This window comes from Manis pentadactyla, chromosome 9 (assembly GCF_030020395.1).
Source record: "Manis pentadactyla isolate mManPen7 chromosome 9, mManPen7.hap1, whole genome shotgun sequence".
NCBI classification, from domain to species: Eukaryota; Metazoa; Chordata; class Mammalia; order Pholidota; family Manidae; genus Manis; species Manis pentadactyla.
The window spans coordinates 80,522,613-80,541,980 of NC_080027.1; the positions used below are offsets into that span (position 1 = coordinate 80,522,613).

The window sequence follows — 19,368 nt, forward strand, 5'->3', positions numbered from 1 at the left end:
ATAACATGGGGTTTAGAATAAAAAACACCTCCAAATCCACATCTGTAAATTGAAAAAATGCTTCATGAATGTAGGCCTGGTATTTTTATTTTTAAAATGAATCCCCGAATCAGTCTACTTCATGGGCCTCTCCTTTGAATTAACGTGATTTAGAAGTTGTAATATTCTAGATGGTAAGTCCAGCAGAACAGGTAACAAGATCATACTGTCCTGTTTTATTCCAAAGTCCTAGAACAGAACCTGGCATAAAATAAGCGCCCATATGTTTTTAATTATATTGATTGAATCTGCTGAGTATACTGAAGCTCCTTTTTTTAATTATAGGTCCTGACATAAGCAAGATCACCAGTGATATGATATGTTTCTTTGGCAAAAGCTTTTTATTTATCATAAAGCACTGTTTTTAATATTGCCAAGTGTTTTAAGTGACAAGCTAGGCAGTTGACTAGAACTTACCCCTTGTAATCCTATTCATTTCTTCTTCTTTTTTGTGAACTTTCTCTAAAAATCAATAGTGAAAGATAACACCATGTTTTTGGACAATTGTAAAATGTAAAGGTGATTTTAACACTTCAAGTAAAAATGAAAGCTGGCATTTACTTGTAAATTTGGCACATGTGGTCCCAAGAGAGTAAAAAAACCTAAAGACTGAATAGGTGTATGTCACTCTTATCTGTAACATTTTAAAGTGAATAACCGGAAATTGTACTTGAGAAACAGTTTCATTAAAATTGCTTATGTTTCTATTGCTTGAGTATATCCTAATTTTCCTAAGTAACTCTTCACTTCATATGCACCCTCCATCCTTCCCAGGCATGTGGTTATGTTTTCCAATGTACAAAATGAATAATAGGTAAGAGAAACTCTGTAAATGGAATTCTGATTTCTTTTGTTCCGATGGGCAGAAATATGAGAAGTTCACCATGGGCCCCACACAGAGTTGAAGTGTTGGTCAGTATTGTTTGCATTCTATTCCTCTACAAAATGGAGAGAAAGTGGGAAACAATGACAGTGAGGGACTAGTACACAATCACACATCTACGTTTTCCCACCTGACTTGTTGAAAACTGCTCTCCTCTAAACACACTGTGATTAAGCAGTGTATGAATGGGGCGGGGTAAACTAGGATTGGGGGGAGAATTGGAAAGCTAAATTTTTAAAAATTACTTATCTCCATTAAAATATAACATATACATAGATGTCAAATATAATAAATATAATGAGAGTAGTCATAAAAACTTTTATTGGCTATGTGTCATGTGCAGGCACTCTGACAAGTGCACTGTAACACGCTCATTTGATTCTCCCAATGCCAAAGTACAGGAATTTTACATTTATTTTACAAAAACAGGAAACTGTATAATACCGTGTTGCTTCTGCGTAGCAGAGGTAGAGTTGAATCTCAAGTCTGTTTTGTCTGGTTCCCCTTCACTAAGGACAAATGAGATCTATCTTTCACAAACAGAAAACCAAAGGAAGGGACAAAAAATGAACTGCAAAAAACTCAGAATTAAATCCATATAGTGACTTATCTATGACGGGAGATAATTGGAAGGTCAAGATTCTACCGGTCGGAAGCAATTCACAACACACATTCCTAGTAGATATATGACATTCTGGGGGTGGCTGCAGCTCCAAACGGAAGAAACCTTGAACTTGGCCATGGCTCCTTTGCAAGTGTCACAGCATTAAGGCTGTGAAAGGAAACTCAGGTGTTGAAAATCTTAAAACCAAGTGATGTTTTTTATTTCTTCTTCTTTTAAAATATAGGAACTATAAAAAAACTTCTCCATTTATATTAATGTCCTTGGGGAGTTCAAAAGACACAAGCACAAACAGGCATGCATCACTTTCGTCTCTCCTCTTTCCTTTTCCTGAGTGAGGGGCAAGGCTGGGGTCCATTGGAAAAACAAATCTACATTGATATTCCTTGTGCATGGAAAATACAGGGATGGTGCTGAATATTTGAACCTTAATATGGACTCTTTTCTGAAGTTTTCTTTGTAAATTATAGCTCAGCATTATCCTTGGATTTAAAGAGAGATGATATTACTGGCACTTTTTTTTAAGCAAGACAATTAAATCATTCTAAAGAAAATATAGCAAAGCTTGCTTATATCTAAGCCAGATAGTTGAAAAATTCAAGAGCATTATTATGCAAAATTAACCATGTTTAGCTTTATTCCCAACATATTATTGTATAAATTTGGAGCAAATTTAGTCTTGGAAATTCGGTTTAAGCATTTAAAAAAGTAAAGCCTCAGATCTCATACATTACTGAGGGAAATACCTCTAATTCAACAGAAAAATGGGTGAAGAAGGTGGAGTACCATTTGATAGAAAAGGAAAAACAAATGGGTCAAAAGTATAAAAATTATGCAAAATTGCTATTTTAAAGAAGCAATAATAGTGCAATACTGGCTTCATCTATTGGTTTTGTAACTTTCTTTTAAATGTGATTTGTAAAGCTTCATTAAAAACTCCTATTTAGAGAGACCAGGTGTTTGAAAATGACTCCATTTTCCAGTTACTATTTTATCACCATATCTGTATACTATATATTGCTAATCACATGATGTAATTTACCTTTTATATCTATCTATTTATCTATCTATCATTGATCTATCTATCTATCTATCTATTCATCCATTCATCTATCCATCCAACCATATCTTCATTCATCCAACTATTTTTCTTCATCACCCATCTTTTGCCAAATTGAATGTGGGCTCCCTAAGTCCAGCAGTAATGTTTTCCTTACTTGCCACCCCATCCCTCGCCTCAAATAGTGCCTGAAACTTATGGTGCTCATCAAATGGTCATTGAAATAATGAGCACATGCAAGAGAATTAAAGAAGGTGCACATAAGCTGGCTCACCACTGTTGGATATTCATGTTAGTGGAATTTGGCTTATATGTGCTTGGATAAATTTGTACAAGAATGAAACCTTGTGAAGAGAGGGGTACATAATGCAATAATATTTGTGATTACAAGAATCTGTAGTTAACTTAAATTTATCAATAGGAGACTGGTTAAAAAAATTACTGGGTATCCATATGATGAGGATACTATTAATTCTTGTTTATATGGAGTGACTTCTAAAGATACTTAAGTCCTATTTCTTAGATTTTTTTTTTTTATGGCAGGATACAGCAGTTTGTCTGTAATGCTCCTATTTGCTTAAATATTTTATGTATATATATATATATATATATATATAACATTTTATTCATCCACACCTATGTTCATACAGATATGGATAAATGTATAGATATGGAGACAAAAGTTCAAAGTTAGTAATTTCATGGCTCCAGCCAGAGCTATACACTTTATTCAAGAAATTCTAGAAGGAAAAAATATACATTATAGTTACATTTGGAAGGTGTGAGGTTGGGTAGGAGGTGGAAAAGAGACTAGCTTTTCATTTAGTGTTTTTTTTTATATTACTTAAATATGTTAATATGTTTGTGTGGTATTTTTCTAGTGATTGATGCTGATGATAACAATAAAGTCACATTATAAAAAACATATAATATAGACCTGCATCTGCTATTTAAAAGGAGATCACAAAGTAAAAGTAGCAAGTTGTAGAAAAAAATGCAGCTAAGCAAAAGGAATACAAGAAATTCAAAGTAAGAAAGAACAGACATCTATAGGCCCTTAGTATCTATGTACAGATATATACTACAGTCTAAACAGGACTAAGAGAATGTCCATCAAGAGTTAACCACAGTAAATTTTGGAAAAGAAATTAGGAGGACGATGCGGAGATTTTCATGTTTTCTTTATGTTATGAATGCTTGAATATTTTAATAGTGAGGATGTATATATGAAATATTTTATAATTTAAAAAACTAAAATGAGGTAATGAAAGCCTTTATTGTATATAAAAGCCCAGTAATACCAAATCTTGAATGTGCCCACCTCCTGACAGTTTGAAAATAAAAGGGCCATCCTTAATAAGACAAGGTGAACTTAGAAGATAAATATTAAACAATATATGGGGTCAAAAGTTCAAAGTTAGTAATTTCATAGCTCCAGCCAGAACTATAAAGCTAGGTTACTTCCCTAAATAAACTAAGGTCTTTTTAATCTCTGGACTTAGGCTTAGCTAGCCTCTCTTTCTAGAATGCCTGTACTGCCTTTTATAGTAGGCACTCTCCTGTCTCTTTCTGTCTGATAACCTCTAACACTTAGGAAAGAGTTACTTGTTCCACAGTCTGTGTTTTTCTGGCATTTATTAAAGTTATTTATATCCAATTGTTTAGTTTTATAGTCTCTGAGTACCTTGAAGTCAAGGACTTTGTGAGGGACATCTTAAACTTCTTAGTTCATTGCAAAGTCTGGCACCTAAGAGCTTGGTAATTATTTGCTGATGTTGTGTCTGATTTTTGACACCAGAAAGGGAGTGAGGACTTTCACATGAGTGTGACATCCATGGTCTCTGCTCACAGCACTGCCCTGATATTTGTATATCATATCCTAGTTTACAACTCTCACATTGCATTACACCTGCAAACAGCTCCTCAAGCCAGAACAATAGGTATTATCACTATTCACATTTTACTATTGAAGAAACAGACTTAGCATATTTATTTTCCCATAGGTCCCACAGCTCACAAGTGGCCCAGCTGAGCCTGGCTCTCAGGCCACTTAAATCCAAAAGCACATCCAATTAGTATAAACTAGTGGAATAAATGACACTGCTAGGTTGTTTTGAAGCCACTGTGTTTCATATAAGATGCAGGGGGGGATAAGATGCAGCAACCTTCTGCAGACAGAAGTAAAATCTAGATAGAGGCTGTCAACCACATTTGTGTTCCTCCTATTTATAAACTTTTAATTTGCAGCAGAGATGGGGATAATCTCATAAATGGCATGTCCACCCCTGCTCCCAGCAGCTCAGGGTACACAACTATACAGGTTCCTCCACTGAAATGCTTGCATGCTAAAGAGACTTGATGATCCAAATCTGTAGCTCTTTCTAATGACTTCAACATATCATGGAAATCATAATAATTAATAATAGTGCAGTTCCTTCGTGCACACTCAGGGTTAAGACCAGAGATTATGTGAGAAATGGGGGAGACAGAAAAAACGAAGACAGAAAAGCAGAGTGAGAAATGGTTTTCTCAATGTTAATAGCTAACATTTATTGAGCACTTACATGTAGTATTTAAAGTGCATAGCATCATAATATACAGTTTAAGTGCATAAACTTAGAAGTCAGACTGCATGGATTAGAATGTTTGCTCTGATCTTCACTAACTATGAGTCTTGGATAAGTTGCTTATTTTTCCAATGCCTTAGCTGTAAAATGGGGTTGCTAGTAGGATCTGCACACAGGGTCACTCAGTGATGTGGTGTCTGCCAATTTCCATGCTGTAAACACTCCTACCAATGTTTATCAGAAGTTACCAAAAGTTTAACAAACAGCCCACAGAATTCTTGAATATGTAACAACTGGCTTGCATGAGACAGAAAAGCCATCTCCAGCACTCCCCTCTTTTTTTTTTTTTTGTCTTACAAAGGGTGAATCTTTATCTCCAAACAAGAGTAGAGCATGGAAATGGGCACTTTGGTATTTAGACCACTTTTTGAAACACTTGTCAGATAGGCAAGGACTAGCAAAACAACTAAGCTTATTTTGGGGTCCACTAAGAATATCTCAGCTGTAGTGGGAGGGGACCACATAAAAGTTAAAGACCAAGAGTTGCCCTTAGTAAGTAGCCCTTAATTCAGACACAAGATCTGAGAGGTCTGTACCAAGCACCTCTTCTCCACCTCCCCATCAGAGAATTCTTTTCTGTCCTTTAGGACTCACTGTCATTTTCCTGCAGCTTCAAAATGGGTCACAGAAGGAGAAGCTCAGAGACCACCCCTCAGCCTGTAGGAAACCCTTCTCTCCTTCCTGTTTCTTTGAATTTTATTTTTTTCTTCTTTTTTTAGATTCCACATGGAAGTGAGCCCACACAGAATTTGCCTTTATCTGGGAGGCCTGTTTCACTGAGCACAATACCCTTCAGGTCCATTCATGCAGGATTTCCATCTTTCTTGTGGCTGAATAATATTCCATTTCGTGCATATCAGTATCTATATCAACCACATCTTCTTCATCTGTTTATCTGCTGATGGACACTTAGGTCATCTCCCTATCTTGGCTCTTGTGAATAATGCTGAAGTGAACATGGGAGTGCAGATATCTCAATATTGTGTTTTCATTTCCTTTGGATAAACACCCAGAAGTGGAATTGCTGGATCATATGCTGGTTGTATTTTTAATCTTTCGAGGAACCTCTATTGTTTTCCAGAAGAATTGACTGGACTTTACTCATGCTTGGTATGGGCTAAACATGGAAGTGATCAAAATACAAAATAAAACTTCAGGCATATCCTGAATAAGGGATGTGCTTCTCACCAAAGTTCAAGGAATGGATCAAAAGTAAGACTCAGGGCCAAAATGTGGGAACAACCCAAATGTCCACTGACGGATGGATAAACAAAATGTGGTATGTGTATATGTATATAAAATGGATATTATTCATCCTTAAAAAGGGAGTTTTGGCATGTGCCACCATGTGGCTGTCCCTTGAGGACACCATGCTGAATGAAATAAGCCAGATAAAAATAGACCAGTTTTGTAGGATTCCTCTTAAATGAGGGACCCAGATGAGCCAAAGCCATAGAGATAGAGTGGAGGATGGTGGGTGCTGGGGACTGGAGGGGAGACTGGGCAGATGTTCTTTAATGGGTGTGCAGTGTCAATTTGGAGATGGATGGTGGAGGATGGCTACAGAATTGGAAAGTGCCCAGTGCCACAGAACTATACCCTCAAAAATGGCTCAAATGGTAAATTTTATGTTATTTTGCCACAGTAAAAATTGGAAAAGAAAGCATGACATTCAGATGCCCAGGTGAAAAGCAGAGGCCCGGAGCTCAGGAGGAGCCACCTGGCTTGTGGCAGGCCTTCAGGTGGGTGATTTCCAGGCTACGTCTGTGCCCCCGTGCGCCCCCACCTCCACAAAACATCCTCCTCTGTCCTGAATTGGAGGTTTTCCTATTAAGACTTTTTGGGCATGTGACATTTTATTCATGGAATACACAAATGGTGGTGAAATTTCTGGGTCAAGGTGATACACACAATGAGAAGTTTTATACAGAGACTAGAGTTTCTAACTGGAATTGAGGGGCCGGCTCTGGGAAATCCATAGACTTCCCGAAATTGTAGGCACCATTTGAAGTGTGCATGAGCATGTGTACCATATTCTATGATTCTAGGTCCTCAAAATGTCCTCTTGAGCTCAAAGGTGCCTGAAGGGTGAGGATGAGTCCCCTCTGTACAGAATCCTGAACATAGTGCCAGTGAACATTGAGCAGAAGAGCTTTGCCAAGATGAGTGTTTTACAGTAACTTTTGAGTCCAAGTCAATGTACCTGGGATCTTTCTTACATACGTTACTCTTATAGGGCTGACTGTTTCTGCTTACCCTAAATTTACTTGCCACTCACGAGACATGCTCTGCAGGAGAACGTGACAGAGGGCGAGAGTCCACCTGTGTGTCAAGTGCAGAGTGGAGAGGACATGGCATCTGTGGGGGAGGGCTGAAAGGTGACCTGGATGGCTAGAGGATCATCTTGGGGGTGGTCAGAACTTGGGCCAGTGGCAGGAGACATGATTTGCCCCTGGTCTCCTGATTGGCCTGGCAGTTGCCTGTTTTTCTCTTCAAACTGGTTGCTAGGTTGCAGCAACCTATGACCTCAGAGGTTCCAACCCTCCTGGTTGGCAGGTGCTTGGCAGCACAGGTAGCCAGAAGCATCTTCTTAGAGCTTTTCTCCACTCTCAGCTTCTCCTGAGCTTGGAGTAGGGATAAAGGGCTCCCATTCAGTCAGAATTGAGAAGAGGAGCTTGGACAGGTTCTGGTCCTGTAGAAGGCAAGAGTTGGAGAGAAATCATGGGCAGTGTTCCATCAAGTTCCCAGGCTGAGAACCAGAGCCCCCAGCCTGGCCCCTCCGGGTACCCCCTGGAGGTGATGCTGGATGAAGAAAGACCAGGACCATCAGGTGAGGCAGCAGAGGGAAGAGGGGTTTGAGGATGGGGTACCGATGGCAGGAAGGCCTACCCAGGTGGGGTGTGTGTGAAGGAAGGAGAGACTCAGAAGTCCAGGGACTGGAGGAGAGAGTGTAGGGGTGGGGACAAGGACACACACGGGGAAGGGCATCTGGAGGAATTATCTAAGTGAGGAAGAATGTTGAGAACAGGGAGACAGAACAATGGCAAAATGGATGGGGGCAGATGGCAGCCAGCAAAGGAGGAGAATGAAAAGATGGCTGGGCAGGAGGCCAAGGGGTGTGACAGCAGAGAGACTGGGGGCAGCTTGTCTTTTGGGGGTTAGTTGGAGAGGAATGGGGGTGACTCAGGGACCAAGGGCTGAATCCCAAAGGCAAAAGCTAAACGTTGTCACCTGGTTTCTTTGCCCAGCAGCCCAGGCGGGCAGCAGCCCAGGCGGGCAGCAGCCCTCTGCCGGAGGGCTCCAGCCGGCGCAGGAAGCGGGAGAGGTCGGCCGCTTTCCAGGAGTCGGAGGCGTGGCAGGGGTCAGAGGAGGCAGCCCCGGGGAATACGGACACTAGGGTCGTGGACATGCACTGCGGCCTCAAGATGAGGCTGAAGCAACGTAGGGTGTCCGCGGTGCTGCCGGAGCACCACGAGGCCTTCAAAAGGCTGCTCGGTAGGAGGACCTCTGAGCCCATCCCCCTTTAGAGAAACTTCCAGTGACTATACTTTTCCAATGGAAAATAATTCCCTGCCAGTTGCTGAGCGCTCTGTTCCCAGAGGATCCTGGGGACATTTAGAAATGCCATAGGATTAGGCCAGACGAAGAAGCAGTCTGCAGTCTGCACTTGGCATAGGAAACCTTGGCTTCCACTGCACCCCTGAGGCTTTCAAATTTAAATGCTTCCGTCAGTGTGCCTGGGGCTGACGGGCCATCGGGAGCACTGACGTGACCGTCAAGGGAGACGATGCCTTCCTGCACGGTGACGGAGCCCCACCTTCTGTACCACGGTTCACATCACCTACTGACACCTGCCCCCCACTCAGCCACCCCAAGGCGGGCTCCATCTTTTTGGTCCAGTGAGTGCCCATCAGCCTCCCGACCCCTAAACGTCCCGTCAGGAGGCACAACTCTCTGCGCGGCCCTGCTCCGGTGGTCCGCTTAACCTGTGCTTCTCTTCACAGAGGATCCTGTTGTTAAAAGATTCCTGGCCTGGGACAAAAATCTGCGGGTATCTGACAAGGTAACTTTGTCCACTAAGACGTGTTCCCTCTCCAGCAACTACCCTAGGGCGCCGGAGGGGTGCTTTCTAAACCCACAGTCCCACCTCTCTCTCCAAGCCAGAGCCTTGTCCACACTGCCCTCTGGGGGCCGGGCGGCTCCTTGCGTGTGAATGGGCAGCCCCCCCACGACTCCCCTGGGGCCGCCCCCGTGTAGCCACCGCGAGTCCCTTCTCGCCTCAGCCTGGGAGCTCCCCTTTGTTCCAGCTTATCAAAGGCCCTCCTGATGGCGGCTGTCCTAAATGCCCAGCCCCACACCGGCAGAGCCTGCCATCCCGGAGCATCCTGAAGTCCCCTCCTCACACGGGGTCTGCCCCCAGTCTCCCCCTGCGCCACCCCTCTGCCCTTCCTCTTCCGGGTTGTGACCTCTCTCCAGTGGCGCTCTCCTCTTCCTCAGTATCTCCTGGCCATGGTGGTATCTTATTATTTTTTTTATTTCGGTATCATTAATCTATAATTACATGAAGGACATTATGTTTACTACGCTCCCCCCTTCACCAAGTCCCTCTCCCCACATCCCTGTTCACAGTCACTGTCAATCAACATAGTAAGATGCTGTAAAATCACTATTTGGCTTCTCAGTGTTGCACAGTCCTCCCGTGCCCACCCCCACTATACATGCTACTTGTAATGCCCCCTTTTCTTCCCGCCCTTATCCCTCCCTCCCCATCCGTTCTCCCCAGTCCCTTTCCCTTTGGTAACTATTAGTCCATTCTTGGGTTCTGTGCTTCTGCTGCTGTTTTTTTCCTTCAGTTTTCCTTTGTTCTTATACTCCACATATGAGTGAAATCATTTGGTACTTGTCTTTCTCCGCCTGGCTTATTTCACTGAACATAATACACTCTAGCTCCATCCATGTTGTTGCAAATGGTAGGATTTGTTTTTTTCTTATGGCTGAGTAACATTCCATTGTGTATATGTACCACATCTTCTTTATCCATTCATCTACTGATGGACACTTAGGTTGCTTCCATATCTTGGCTATTGTAAATAGTGCAGCGATAAACATAGGGGTGCATCTGTCTTTTTCAAACTAGAGTGCTGCATTCTTAGGGTAAATTCCTAGGAGTGGAATTCCTGGGTCAAATGGTATTTCTATTTTGAGGAACCTCCATACTGCTTTCCATAATGGTTGAACTAATTTACATTCCCTCCAGCAGTGTAGGAGGGTTCCCCTTTCTCCACAACCTCGCCAACATTTGTTGTTGTTTGTCTTTTGGATGATAGCCATCCTTACTGGTGTGAGATGATATCTCATTATGGTTTTAATTTGCATTTCTCTGATGACAAGTGATGTGGAGCATCTTTTCATGTGTCTGTTGACCATCTGAATTTCTTCTTTAGAGAACTGTCTACTCAGCTCCTCTGCCCATTTTTTAATTGGATTATTTGCTTTTTGTTTGTTGAGGTGTGTGAGCTCTTTATTTATTTTGGATGTCAACCCTTTATCGGATCTGTCATTTTCTAATATATTCTCCCATACTGTAGGATACCTTTTTGTTCTATTGATGGTGTCCTTTGCTGTACAGAAGTTTTTCAGCTTGATATAGTCCCACTTGTTCATTTTTGCTTTTGTTTCCCTTGCCCGGGGAGATATGTTCAAGAAGAGGTCACTCATGTTTATGTTTAAGAGATTTTTGCCTATGTTTTTTTCTAAGAGTTTTATGGTTTCATGACTTACATTCAAGTCTTTGATCCATTTCGAATTTACTTTTGCGTATGGGGTTAGACAGTGACCAAGTTTCATTCTCTTACATGTAGCTGTCCAGTTCTCCCAGCACCATCTGTTGAAGAGACTGTCATTTCCCCATTGTATGTCCATGGCTCCTTTATCGAATATTAGTTGAACATATGTGTTTGGGTTAATGTTTGGAGTCTCTATTCTGTTCCATTGGTCTGTGGCTCTGTTCTTGTGCCAGTACCAAATTGTCTCGATTACTGTGGCTTTGTAGTAGAGCTTGAAGTTGGGGAGTGAGATCCCCCTCCACTTTATTCTTCCTTCTCAGGATTGTTTTAGCTATTCGGGGTCTTTGGTGTTTCCATATGAATTTTTGAACTATTTGTTCCAGTTCATTGAAGAAAGCTGTTGGTAATTTGATAGGGATTGCATCGAATCTGTATATTGCTTTGGGCAGGGTGGCCATTTTGATGATATTAATTCTTCCTAGCCAAGAGCATGGGATGAGTTTCCATTTGTTAGTGACCTCTTTAATTTCTCTTAAGAGTGTCTTATAGTTTCCAGGGTATAGGTCTTTCACTTCCTTAGTTAGGTTTATTCCTAGGTATTTTATTCTTTTTGATGCTATTGTGAATGGAATTGTCTTCCTGATTTCTCTTTCTATTAGTTTATTGTTAGTGTAAAGGAAAGCCACAGATTTCTGTGTGTTAATTTTGTATCCTGCAACTTTGCTGAATTCCGATATTAGCTCTAATAGTTTCAGAGTGGAGTCTTTAGGGTTTTTTATGTAGAATATCATGTCATCTGCAAATAGTGACAGTTTAACTTCTTCTTTACCAATCTGGGTTCCTTGCATTTCTTTGTTTTGTCTAATTGCCATGGCTAGGACCTCCAGTACTATGTTGAATAACAGTGGGGATAGTGGGCATCCTTGTCTTGTTTCCGAACACAGAGGAAAAGATTTCAGCTTCTCGCTGTTCAATGTAATGTTGGCTGTGGGTTTATCATATATGGCCTTTATTATGTTGAGGTACTTGCCGTCTATACCCATTTTGTTGAGAGTTTTTATCATGAATGGATGTTGAATTTTGTTGAATGCTTTTTCAGCATCTATGGAGATGATCATGTGGTTTTTGTCTTTCTTTTTGTTGATGTGGTGGATGATGTCGATGGACTTTCGAATGTTGTACCATCCTTGCATCCCTGGGATGAATCCCACTTGATCATGGTGTACGATCATTTTGATGTATTTTTGAATTCGGTTTGCTAATATTTTGTTGAGTATTTTTGCATCTACGTTCATCAGGGATATTGGTCTGTAGTTTTCTTTTTTTGGTGGGGGTCTTTCCCTGGTTTTGGTATTAGGGTGATGTTGGCTTCATAGAATGAGTTTGGGAGTATTCCGTCCTCTTCTATTTTTTTGAAAACTTGAAGGAGAATGGGTATTATGTTTTCTCTGTATGTCTGATAAAATTCTGAGGTAAATCCATCTGGCCCGGGGGTTTTGTTCTTTGGTAGTTTTTTGATTACCGATTCAATTTTCTTGCTGGTAATTGGTCTGTTTAGATTTTATGTTTCTTTCTGGGTCAGTGTTGGAAGGTTGTACTTTTCTAGGAATTTGTCCATTTCTCCTAGGTTTCCCAGCTTGTTAGTATATAGGTTTTCATTGTACTCTCTAATAATTCTTTGTATTTCTGTGGGGTCCGTCGTGATTTTTCCTTTCTCGTTTCTGATTCTGTTGATTTGTGTTGACTCTCTTTTCCTCTTAATAAGTCTAGCTAGAGGCTTATCTATTTTGTTTTTTTTCTCAAAGAACCAGCTCTTGGTTTCATTGATTTTTGCTATTGTTTTATTCTTCTCAATTTTATTTATTTCTTCTCTTATCTTTATTATGTCCCTCCTTCTGCTGACCTTAGGCCTCTTTTGTTCTTCTTTTTCCAATTTCAATAATTGTGACATTAGACCAGTCATTTGGAATTGTTCTTCCTTCTTTTAATATGCCTGGAATGCTATATACTTTCCTCTTAAGACTGTTTTTGCTGTATCCCAAAGTAGTTGGGGCTTTGTGTTGTTGTTGTCATTTGTTTCCATATATTGCTGGATATCCATTTTGATTTGGTCATTGATCCATTGATTATTTAGGAGTGTGTTGTTAAGCCTCCATGTGCTTGTGAGCCTTTTTGCTTTCCTTGTACAGTTTATTTCTAGTTTTATGCCTTTGTGGTCTGAAAAGTTGGTTGGTAGGATTTCAATCTTTTGGAATTTACTGAGGCTCTTTTTGTGGCCCAGTATGTGGTCTATTCTGGAGAATGTTCCATGTGCACTTGAGAAGAATGTGTATCCTGTTGCTTTTGGATGTAGAGTTCTGTAGATGTCTATCAGGTCCATCTGTTCTAGTGTGTTGTTCAGTGCCTCTGTGTCCTTACTTATTTTCTGTCTGGTGGATCTGTCCTTTGGAGTGAGTGGTGTGTTGAAGTCTCCCACAATGAATGCATTGCATTCCATTTCCTCCTTTAATTCTGCTAGTATTTGTTTCACATATGTTGGTGCTCCTGTATAGGGTGCATATATATTTATAATGGTTATATCCTCTTGTTGGACTGAGCCCTTTATCATTATGTAATGTCCTTCTTTATCTTTTGTTACTGTCTTTATTTTGAAGTCTATTTTGTCTGATACTAATATTGCAACACCTGCTTTTTCCTCTCTGTTGTTTGCATGAATCATCTTTTTCCATCCCTTGACTTTAAGTCTGTGCATATCTTGGAGTTTGAGGTGAGTCTCCTGTAAGCAGCATATGGATGGGTCTTGCTTTTTTATCCATTCTTTACTCTGTGTCTTTTAATTGGTTCATTCTGTCCATTTACATTTAGGGTGATTATTGAAAGGTATGTACTTATTGCCATTGCAGGCTTTAAGTTTGTGGTTACCAAAGGTTCAAGGTTAGCTTCTTTACTATCTTACTGTCTAACTTAACTCACTTATTGTGCTTTTATAAACACAGTCTGATGATTCTTTATTTCTCTCCCTTCTTATTCCTCCTCCTCCCTTCTTCATATGTTGGGTGTTTTGTTCTGTGCTCTTTTTAGGAGTGCTCCCATCTAGAGCAGTCCCTGTAAGATGCCCTGTAGATGTGGTTTGTGGGAGGCAAATTCCCTCAACTTTTGCTTGTCTGGTAATTTTTTAATCCCTCCTTCATATTTAAATGATAATCATGCTGGATACAGTAATCTTGGTTCGAGGCCCTTCTGTTTCATTGCATTAAGTATATCATGCCATTCTTGTCTGGCCTGTAGGGTTTCTGTTGAGAAGTCTGATGATAGCCTGATGGGTTTTCCTTTGTAGGTGACATTTTTTTTCTCTCTGGCTGTGTTTAATACTTTGTCCTTGTCTTTGATGTTTGCCATTTTAATTATTATGTATCTTGGTGTTGCCCTCCTTGGATCCCTTGTCATGGGAGTTCTGTGTACCTCTGTGGTCTGAGAGGCCATTTCCTCCCCTAGTTTGGGGAAGTTTTCAGCAATTATTTCTTCAAACACACTTTCTATCCCTTTTTCTCTCTCTCTTCTTCTTCTGGTACCCCTATAATGTGGATATTTTTCCGTTTCGATTGGTCACACAGTTCTCTTAAAATTCTTTCATTCCTGGAGATCCTTTTATCTCTCTCTGCATCAGCTTCTCTGCATTCCTGTTCTCTGTTTTCTAGTCCATTAATGTTCTCTTGCATCTTGTCCATTCTGCTTTGAAGTCCTTCCAGAGATTATTTAATTTCTGTATTCTCCCTCCTTAGTTCTTGCATATTTCTCTGTATGTCCATCAGCATGATTATGACTTTTGTTTTGAATTCTTTTTCAGGAAGACTGGTTATATCTATCTCCCTGGCTTCCTTTTCAGGGGAAGATGTAGCAGATGTTTAAGCTGTCTGGGTTAGTCTTGTCTGGATCAAATTTTTTTGCCTTTTCATGTTGATAGGTGCAGTGGTGAGTTATTGGCTTTCTGTCAGCTGGGAGAGCTAAGGCTTTCCAACTGCTCCTGGCCTTTCTTTACTGGGACAACTGCGATCGCTGGTGGCTTGTGTTGGGCAATTGCATGTAGACTGGGTCTCTGCATCTTGCCCGGCTGGTATGGAGGAAGCTCCCTTGCTGTGGGCGTGGCCAGCTCAGGCGGCTGCTCTGCTATGGTGGGGCCCTGGAGGGGTAATGGATGGGGGGGCTGTTTGGCTGTTTACCTCCGTGAGGGGTCTCAGAGCTGTTGCCCAGGGGGTTAGTGCACCTGGATTTCCCTGGAATTTCCATCTGCTGGACTGTGACCCAGAATGCTTCCATCCAGCTGTGCGGTCCCTGTCCCTTTAAGACTTTCAAAAAGCACTCGCTTTTCTTTGTCACAGGGGCGCTGGCTTTGGGACCTGCTGAAAGATCTTGCTGTCCTGTTTCCCTAGTTTCCAGCACCCCACGCATGCACTGTGTTGGTGCTCTGGTGCGGATGGCTAGGGCTGGGTGATTAGCAGTCCTGGGCTCCCTCTCCCTCCCCACTCCTACTCCGCTCCTCCCGCTGGGAGGTGGGATGAGGGGCCTTGGGTCCTGCTGGGCCGGGGCTTGTATCTTACCCCTTTCACCAGGCGCTGGGTTCTCGCAGGTGTGAATGTAGTCTGGCTGTTGTCCTGTGTCTTCTGGTCTCTCTTTGAGGATTAGTTGTATTTGTTGTATTTTCAAAAATATATATGTTTTTGGGAGGAGATTCCCACTGTCCTACTCATGCCCCCATCTTGGCTCCGCCTCGGTGGTATCTTATTTCAGCCGAGCTGGCCTCTTCTCCTGGCAGTACCGGCGAATTCACTTCTTCATAGCTCTGTGAGTATTGCTCTCAGCGGCTGACTGTCAATATTCACTCCTTGGGGAGGGCGGAGGGAGGGGTGTGGGACTCTGACCTTGGATCCATTTCCTTTTTCACCTCAGTGTACTGCTCGCTTTGGTATACAAAGAATAGGATTATAACAGAGCTGCTTCTATACTGTTCTCTGTGCAGACAACCCTAACACCAGTTAAAACACTGGGAAAAACACAGGATCACATAAAACATTCCTAAGAGGAGGGAGAGAATGGGCACCACGCTGTCCCCAGGACACCAGGCTTGAGACGGCACCACCTCCGAAGCCAAGGCCTCTCTCCCTCCCGAGTCCACATCAAGGGGACGGTCCTCCTCTGGGCTCCCAGGCGGATGCCACAGTGAAGGCCCTCGTTATGTGACACAGACCGATTGTAAAAATTCCCTGCCTGTCCTTGCTACTAGGCTTTAGATGCCCCAAATCCTCCCAGAACACAGGTCTAATGCTCCCTGCCCCTCCTCAACAATGTCACTAGCTAAGAGGGCTCTAAGCCAAGGTCAGCCTTCTCAGTCCGAACTCAACCCTCCTGACAGTCAACTTTAGACTGGCTTATGGTCCTCACATTGCATTCCTTTGTTTCAATGCTCCTTCTGAAATCCCTCCCCTCTGCTTTTACAATGTATCTTCTCACTTGCAGGTGTCTTTCACACATATATATTGGAAGAAAATGACCTATCCTTAAAGTCGGTTCAAATAGTATGATTGTCACCACATCTCCTCTGGCCCCCTAACTGCAGCCCCCCAGTAGAACATTAGCTAAAATTCTAGTGTCATGTGATGTTCTGGATAATACTTACTTCCTATCTCCCCTCTCCCCTTCTCCAACCCATCAGACCAGACATCGTCGCAGGCAGGTCTTATCAAAATATCCATATGTTCATAAAACCTTCAGCACAATACTTTCTGTTTTGCAAATGTTTAAGCTACATTGAGTCCATGAGGTGATCAGTATGGCATTTGACTGTGAGATAAAAGCATCCATCCATCCATCCATCCATCCATCCATTCATTCAGTGAAATCTTATAGACTGCATCCTGTACCAGGGAATATGAGGATTGGGAGGAAAGCTTTGAGAAGTGCATGTGGCACCCATCCTCCAGACTGAGCCACATGGTAGGGAAGCTATGACTACAGAAATTGGCTAGTTAGTTCCTGCCCTCTGGATGCCTAGACTTCCTCACCCCACAGGGAGCTGGAGGGTGTGCACGTACAACTGGTTGAAGGGCACAGGGAACATGATGGGACACTGCATGGAAACTGCACTGCTCGCCCTCAGGCCTCCCAGAGTGGCTCTGTCTTCAGCATCCAGGTGTGAGAAGTGCCCTTCAGGTTCCTGCCATCTTTTCATTCCTCTATGGGAAGAACCATTTCCAGCATCCCTTGTTCCACAAACTGCAACTCCAATTAATCAAATCCATGGGCTGGAAGACCTGGGTCTCCCAGGAAGAGTGTGAGGAGGTAGGTGAGCTGCAGGGATTTGGGGGGCGGGGGCCGGACTGGAGTGGGGGGAACATGGGATCTGGAGGCGAGAAGGAGCTGGAGGCTGGACGGGGAAAGATGAGCCACCTGAGGCCACAGTCATTGTCTTCCAGATCCAAGCTTTTGACGCAGAGCTCCCTGTGTGGGGGCGAGACCGCAGCCTGCTGTCCTAGCGCTCCCAGAACCATGAAGACCTGAGCTCAACGGCCCTAAAGAAGGGATGCCTGGGTCCTCAGGTGCAGACTGAACACCTCATTGTCTGCTTAGGAAGTCACCCTTTCAGACACTGACTCAGCTTCCAGCCACAGGCCAAGGACACACACAGGTATGACCAGGGTGAGACGTGTGGGTGACTGACCTCAGGAAAACCAGTTTTTCACAGCGGCATGGATTTGCCTGAAGTCATTTCACCCTAAACAATTGGGTCCAGATAATGGCTTCGATGAAATGTTGATTCTTTGGAAAAGTGAGTATGTTTGTAATATTTTCCATTTCTTGTGTTTTGACTTTCTCTTTTTAGCCTTTCATCCCCCATGTACCAACTGTAGGCATTTATTTACAACCAACTAAATGTCTAACAATAGTGTATCAGGTGGAACAGTCTACATATCCCATAATCAAAGATAAATTATGGCTGGCTCTGTTTTCATGCAAATCTGCTCTAAAGGAGCTCTCAGGGCCACATTCCCTGATTTGTTTCCCCCGGCTCACCATCTCTGGACTAATCTCCCCTCTTGTGCAAACCTTTCCCCTCAGGTTGATGGTCAAAGAAGTTTGTCAGAACAGGGACGTTTTAAGAAATACTAGCTTCAACGTGAGTTACTGAAATCAAATGCAGAGGATTAAACAAAGATTTGTTTAGAATCTCATGTACTAGCTGTCTTGCCCACTTGGGCTGCTATAACTGAGCACTGTAGCCTGGATAGCTTATGAACAACAGACATTTATTTATCACAACTCTGCAGCTCGACTCCCGAGATCAGGATGCCAGCAAGGCCAGGTTCTGGTGAAGACCCTCTTCTGGGTTGCAGACGGCCAACTTCTCGCTATGTCCTCACATGGTGGGAGAAGCAAGCTAGCTCCCTGGAGTCTCTTTTATAAGGGTGCTAATCTCATTCATGTGGGCCCTTATGACCTGATCACCTCCCAAAGGCCCCACCTCCTGTAATACCTTCACTTTTAGGGGATAGGATTTCAACATAGGAATTTAGGGGGAACACAAACATTCAGACAATAGCCCTAGGACTAGGACAAATTTAAGACTAAACATTGTGGCCAAACATAGGATCCAGGGTTATGATTAGGGGTCAAGCATCTGGTCTCATGGTTCGTGATGTGGACATGTTACTCATGTTTGTGGTATGGTTGGAAGTTCAGATTTTAAGTAGCACAAAAGGACCAAGGTGTGCAAAAGTCTAAAGCAGCATTTTCCAAGTGTGCTCTGCTCCCTGAGAAGCATCACCTGGAGTCCCCACCATTAGAAAGCAGATTGCTGGGTCTGACCTTAGGCATGTTAAGTAATTTTGGGAGTCAGGGTCACCAAAGCCCAAGAATCACAACTGAAAATGAACTGGAGTTTAGAATAAAGGATTAGAGAACAAACAGGACTTATAAATTAGTCTAAACATTGACTAGAATTGCCCAAGAATGTGAATAAGCTTTATGTCTGGAAAGTTGCCTCTTTGAAATCTGACATCCTCTTTTTTTCTTACTTCCAGATCACTGAGCCCCGGGAAGATGCAAGTTTTCATCAGGAAGTCAGTCCAGACACTGAGAGGAAGAGAGGAACCTCTTGTGAGTATAATCTAGAAGAACCCAGAATCTTTTAGAATGAGATGGAGAGTCATGTCATAGTCCTGGGATCTGAGGGTACTTCTAGGAGTCTGTGGAGAATAATAAGGAACCAGAATTTTTCCAGATTCCATCCATTCCTAAGGCACTACCTGAATTTTCAGATTGTTTAATTCAAATCTCCCCTGAGGTAGAGGTTGGAT

At 42.4% G+C, this 19,368-nt stretch overlaps 2 protein-coding genes across 2 annotated transcripts in view; one reads left to right on the plus strand and one right to left on the minus strand.

Moving 5' to 3' along the window:
• LRRC4C (leucine rich repeat containing 4C) overlaps positions 1-19,368 on the minus strand; it is a 765,580-nt gene that overhangs the window by 205,803 nt on the left and 540,409 nt on the right. The gene's annotated exons all lie outside the window — the stretch shown is intronic.
• LOC118915775 (speedy protein E4-like) lies at positions 7,953-17,547 on the plus strand. Its single transcript, XM_057508216.1, has 8 exons — positions 7,953-8,084; positions 8,480-8,726; positions 9,236-9,294; positions 9,729-9,742; positions 15,788-15,859; positions 16,818-16,835; positions 17,212-17,353; positions 17,488-17,547. Exons 1-8 carry the CDS (start codon positions 7,953-7,955, stop codon positions 17,545-17,547), a joined length of 744 nt encoding a protein of 247 aa, XP_057364199.1.

Coding starts and splice junctions, on each gene's coding strand:
- LOC118915775 (XM_057508216.1), top strand. CDS start 7,953: ATGGGCAGTGTTCCATCAAGTTCCCAGGCTGAGAACCAGAGCCCCCAG. Junction 8,085..8,479: donor AGGCAGCAGAGGGAAGAGGG/GTTTGAGGATGG, acceptor TTCTTTGCCCAG/CAGCCCAGGCGGGCAGCAGC. Junction 17,354..17,487: donor CCCAGGAAGAGTGTGAGGAG/GTAGGTGAGCTG, acceptor ATTGTCTTCCAG/ATCCAAGCTTTTGACGCAGA.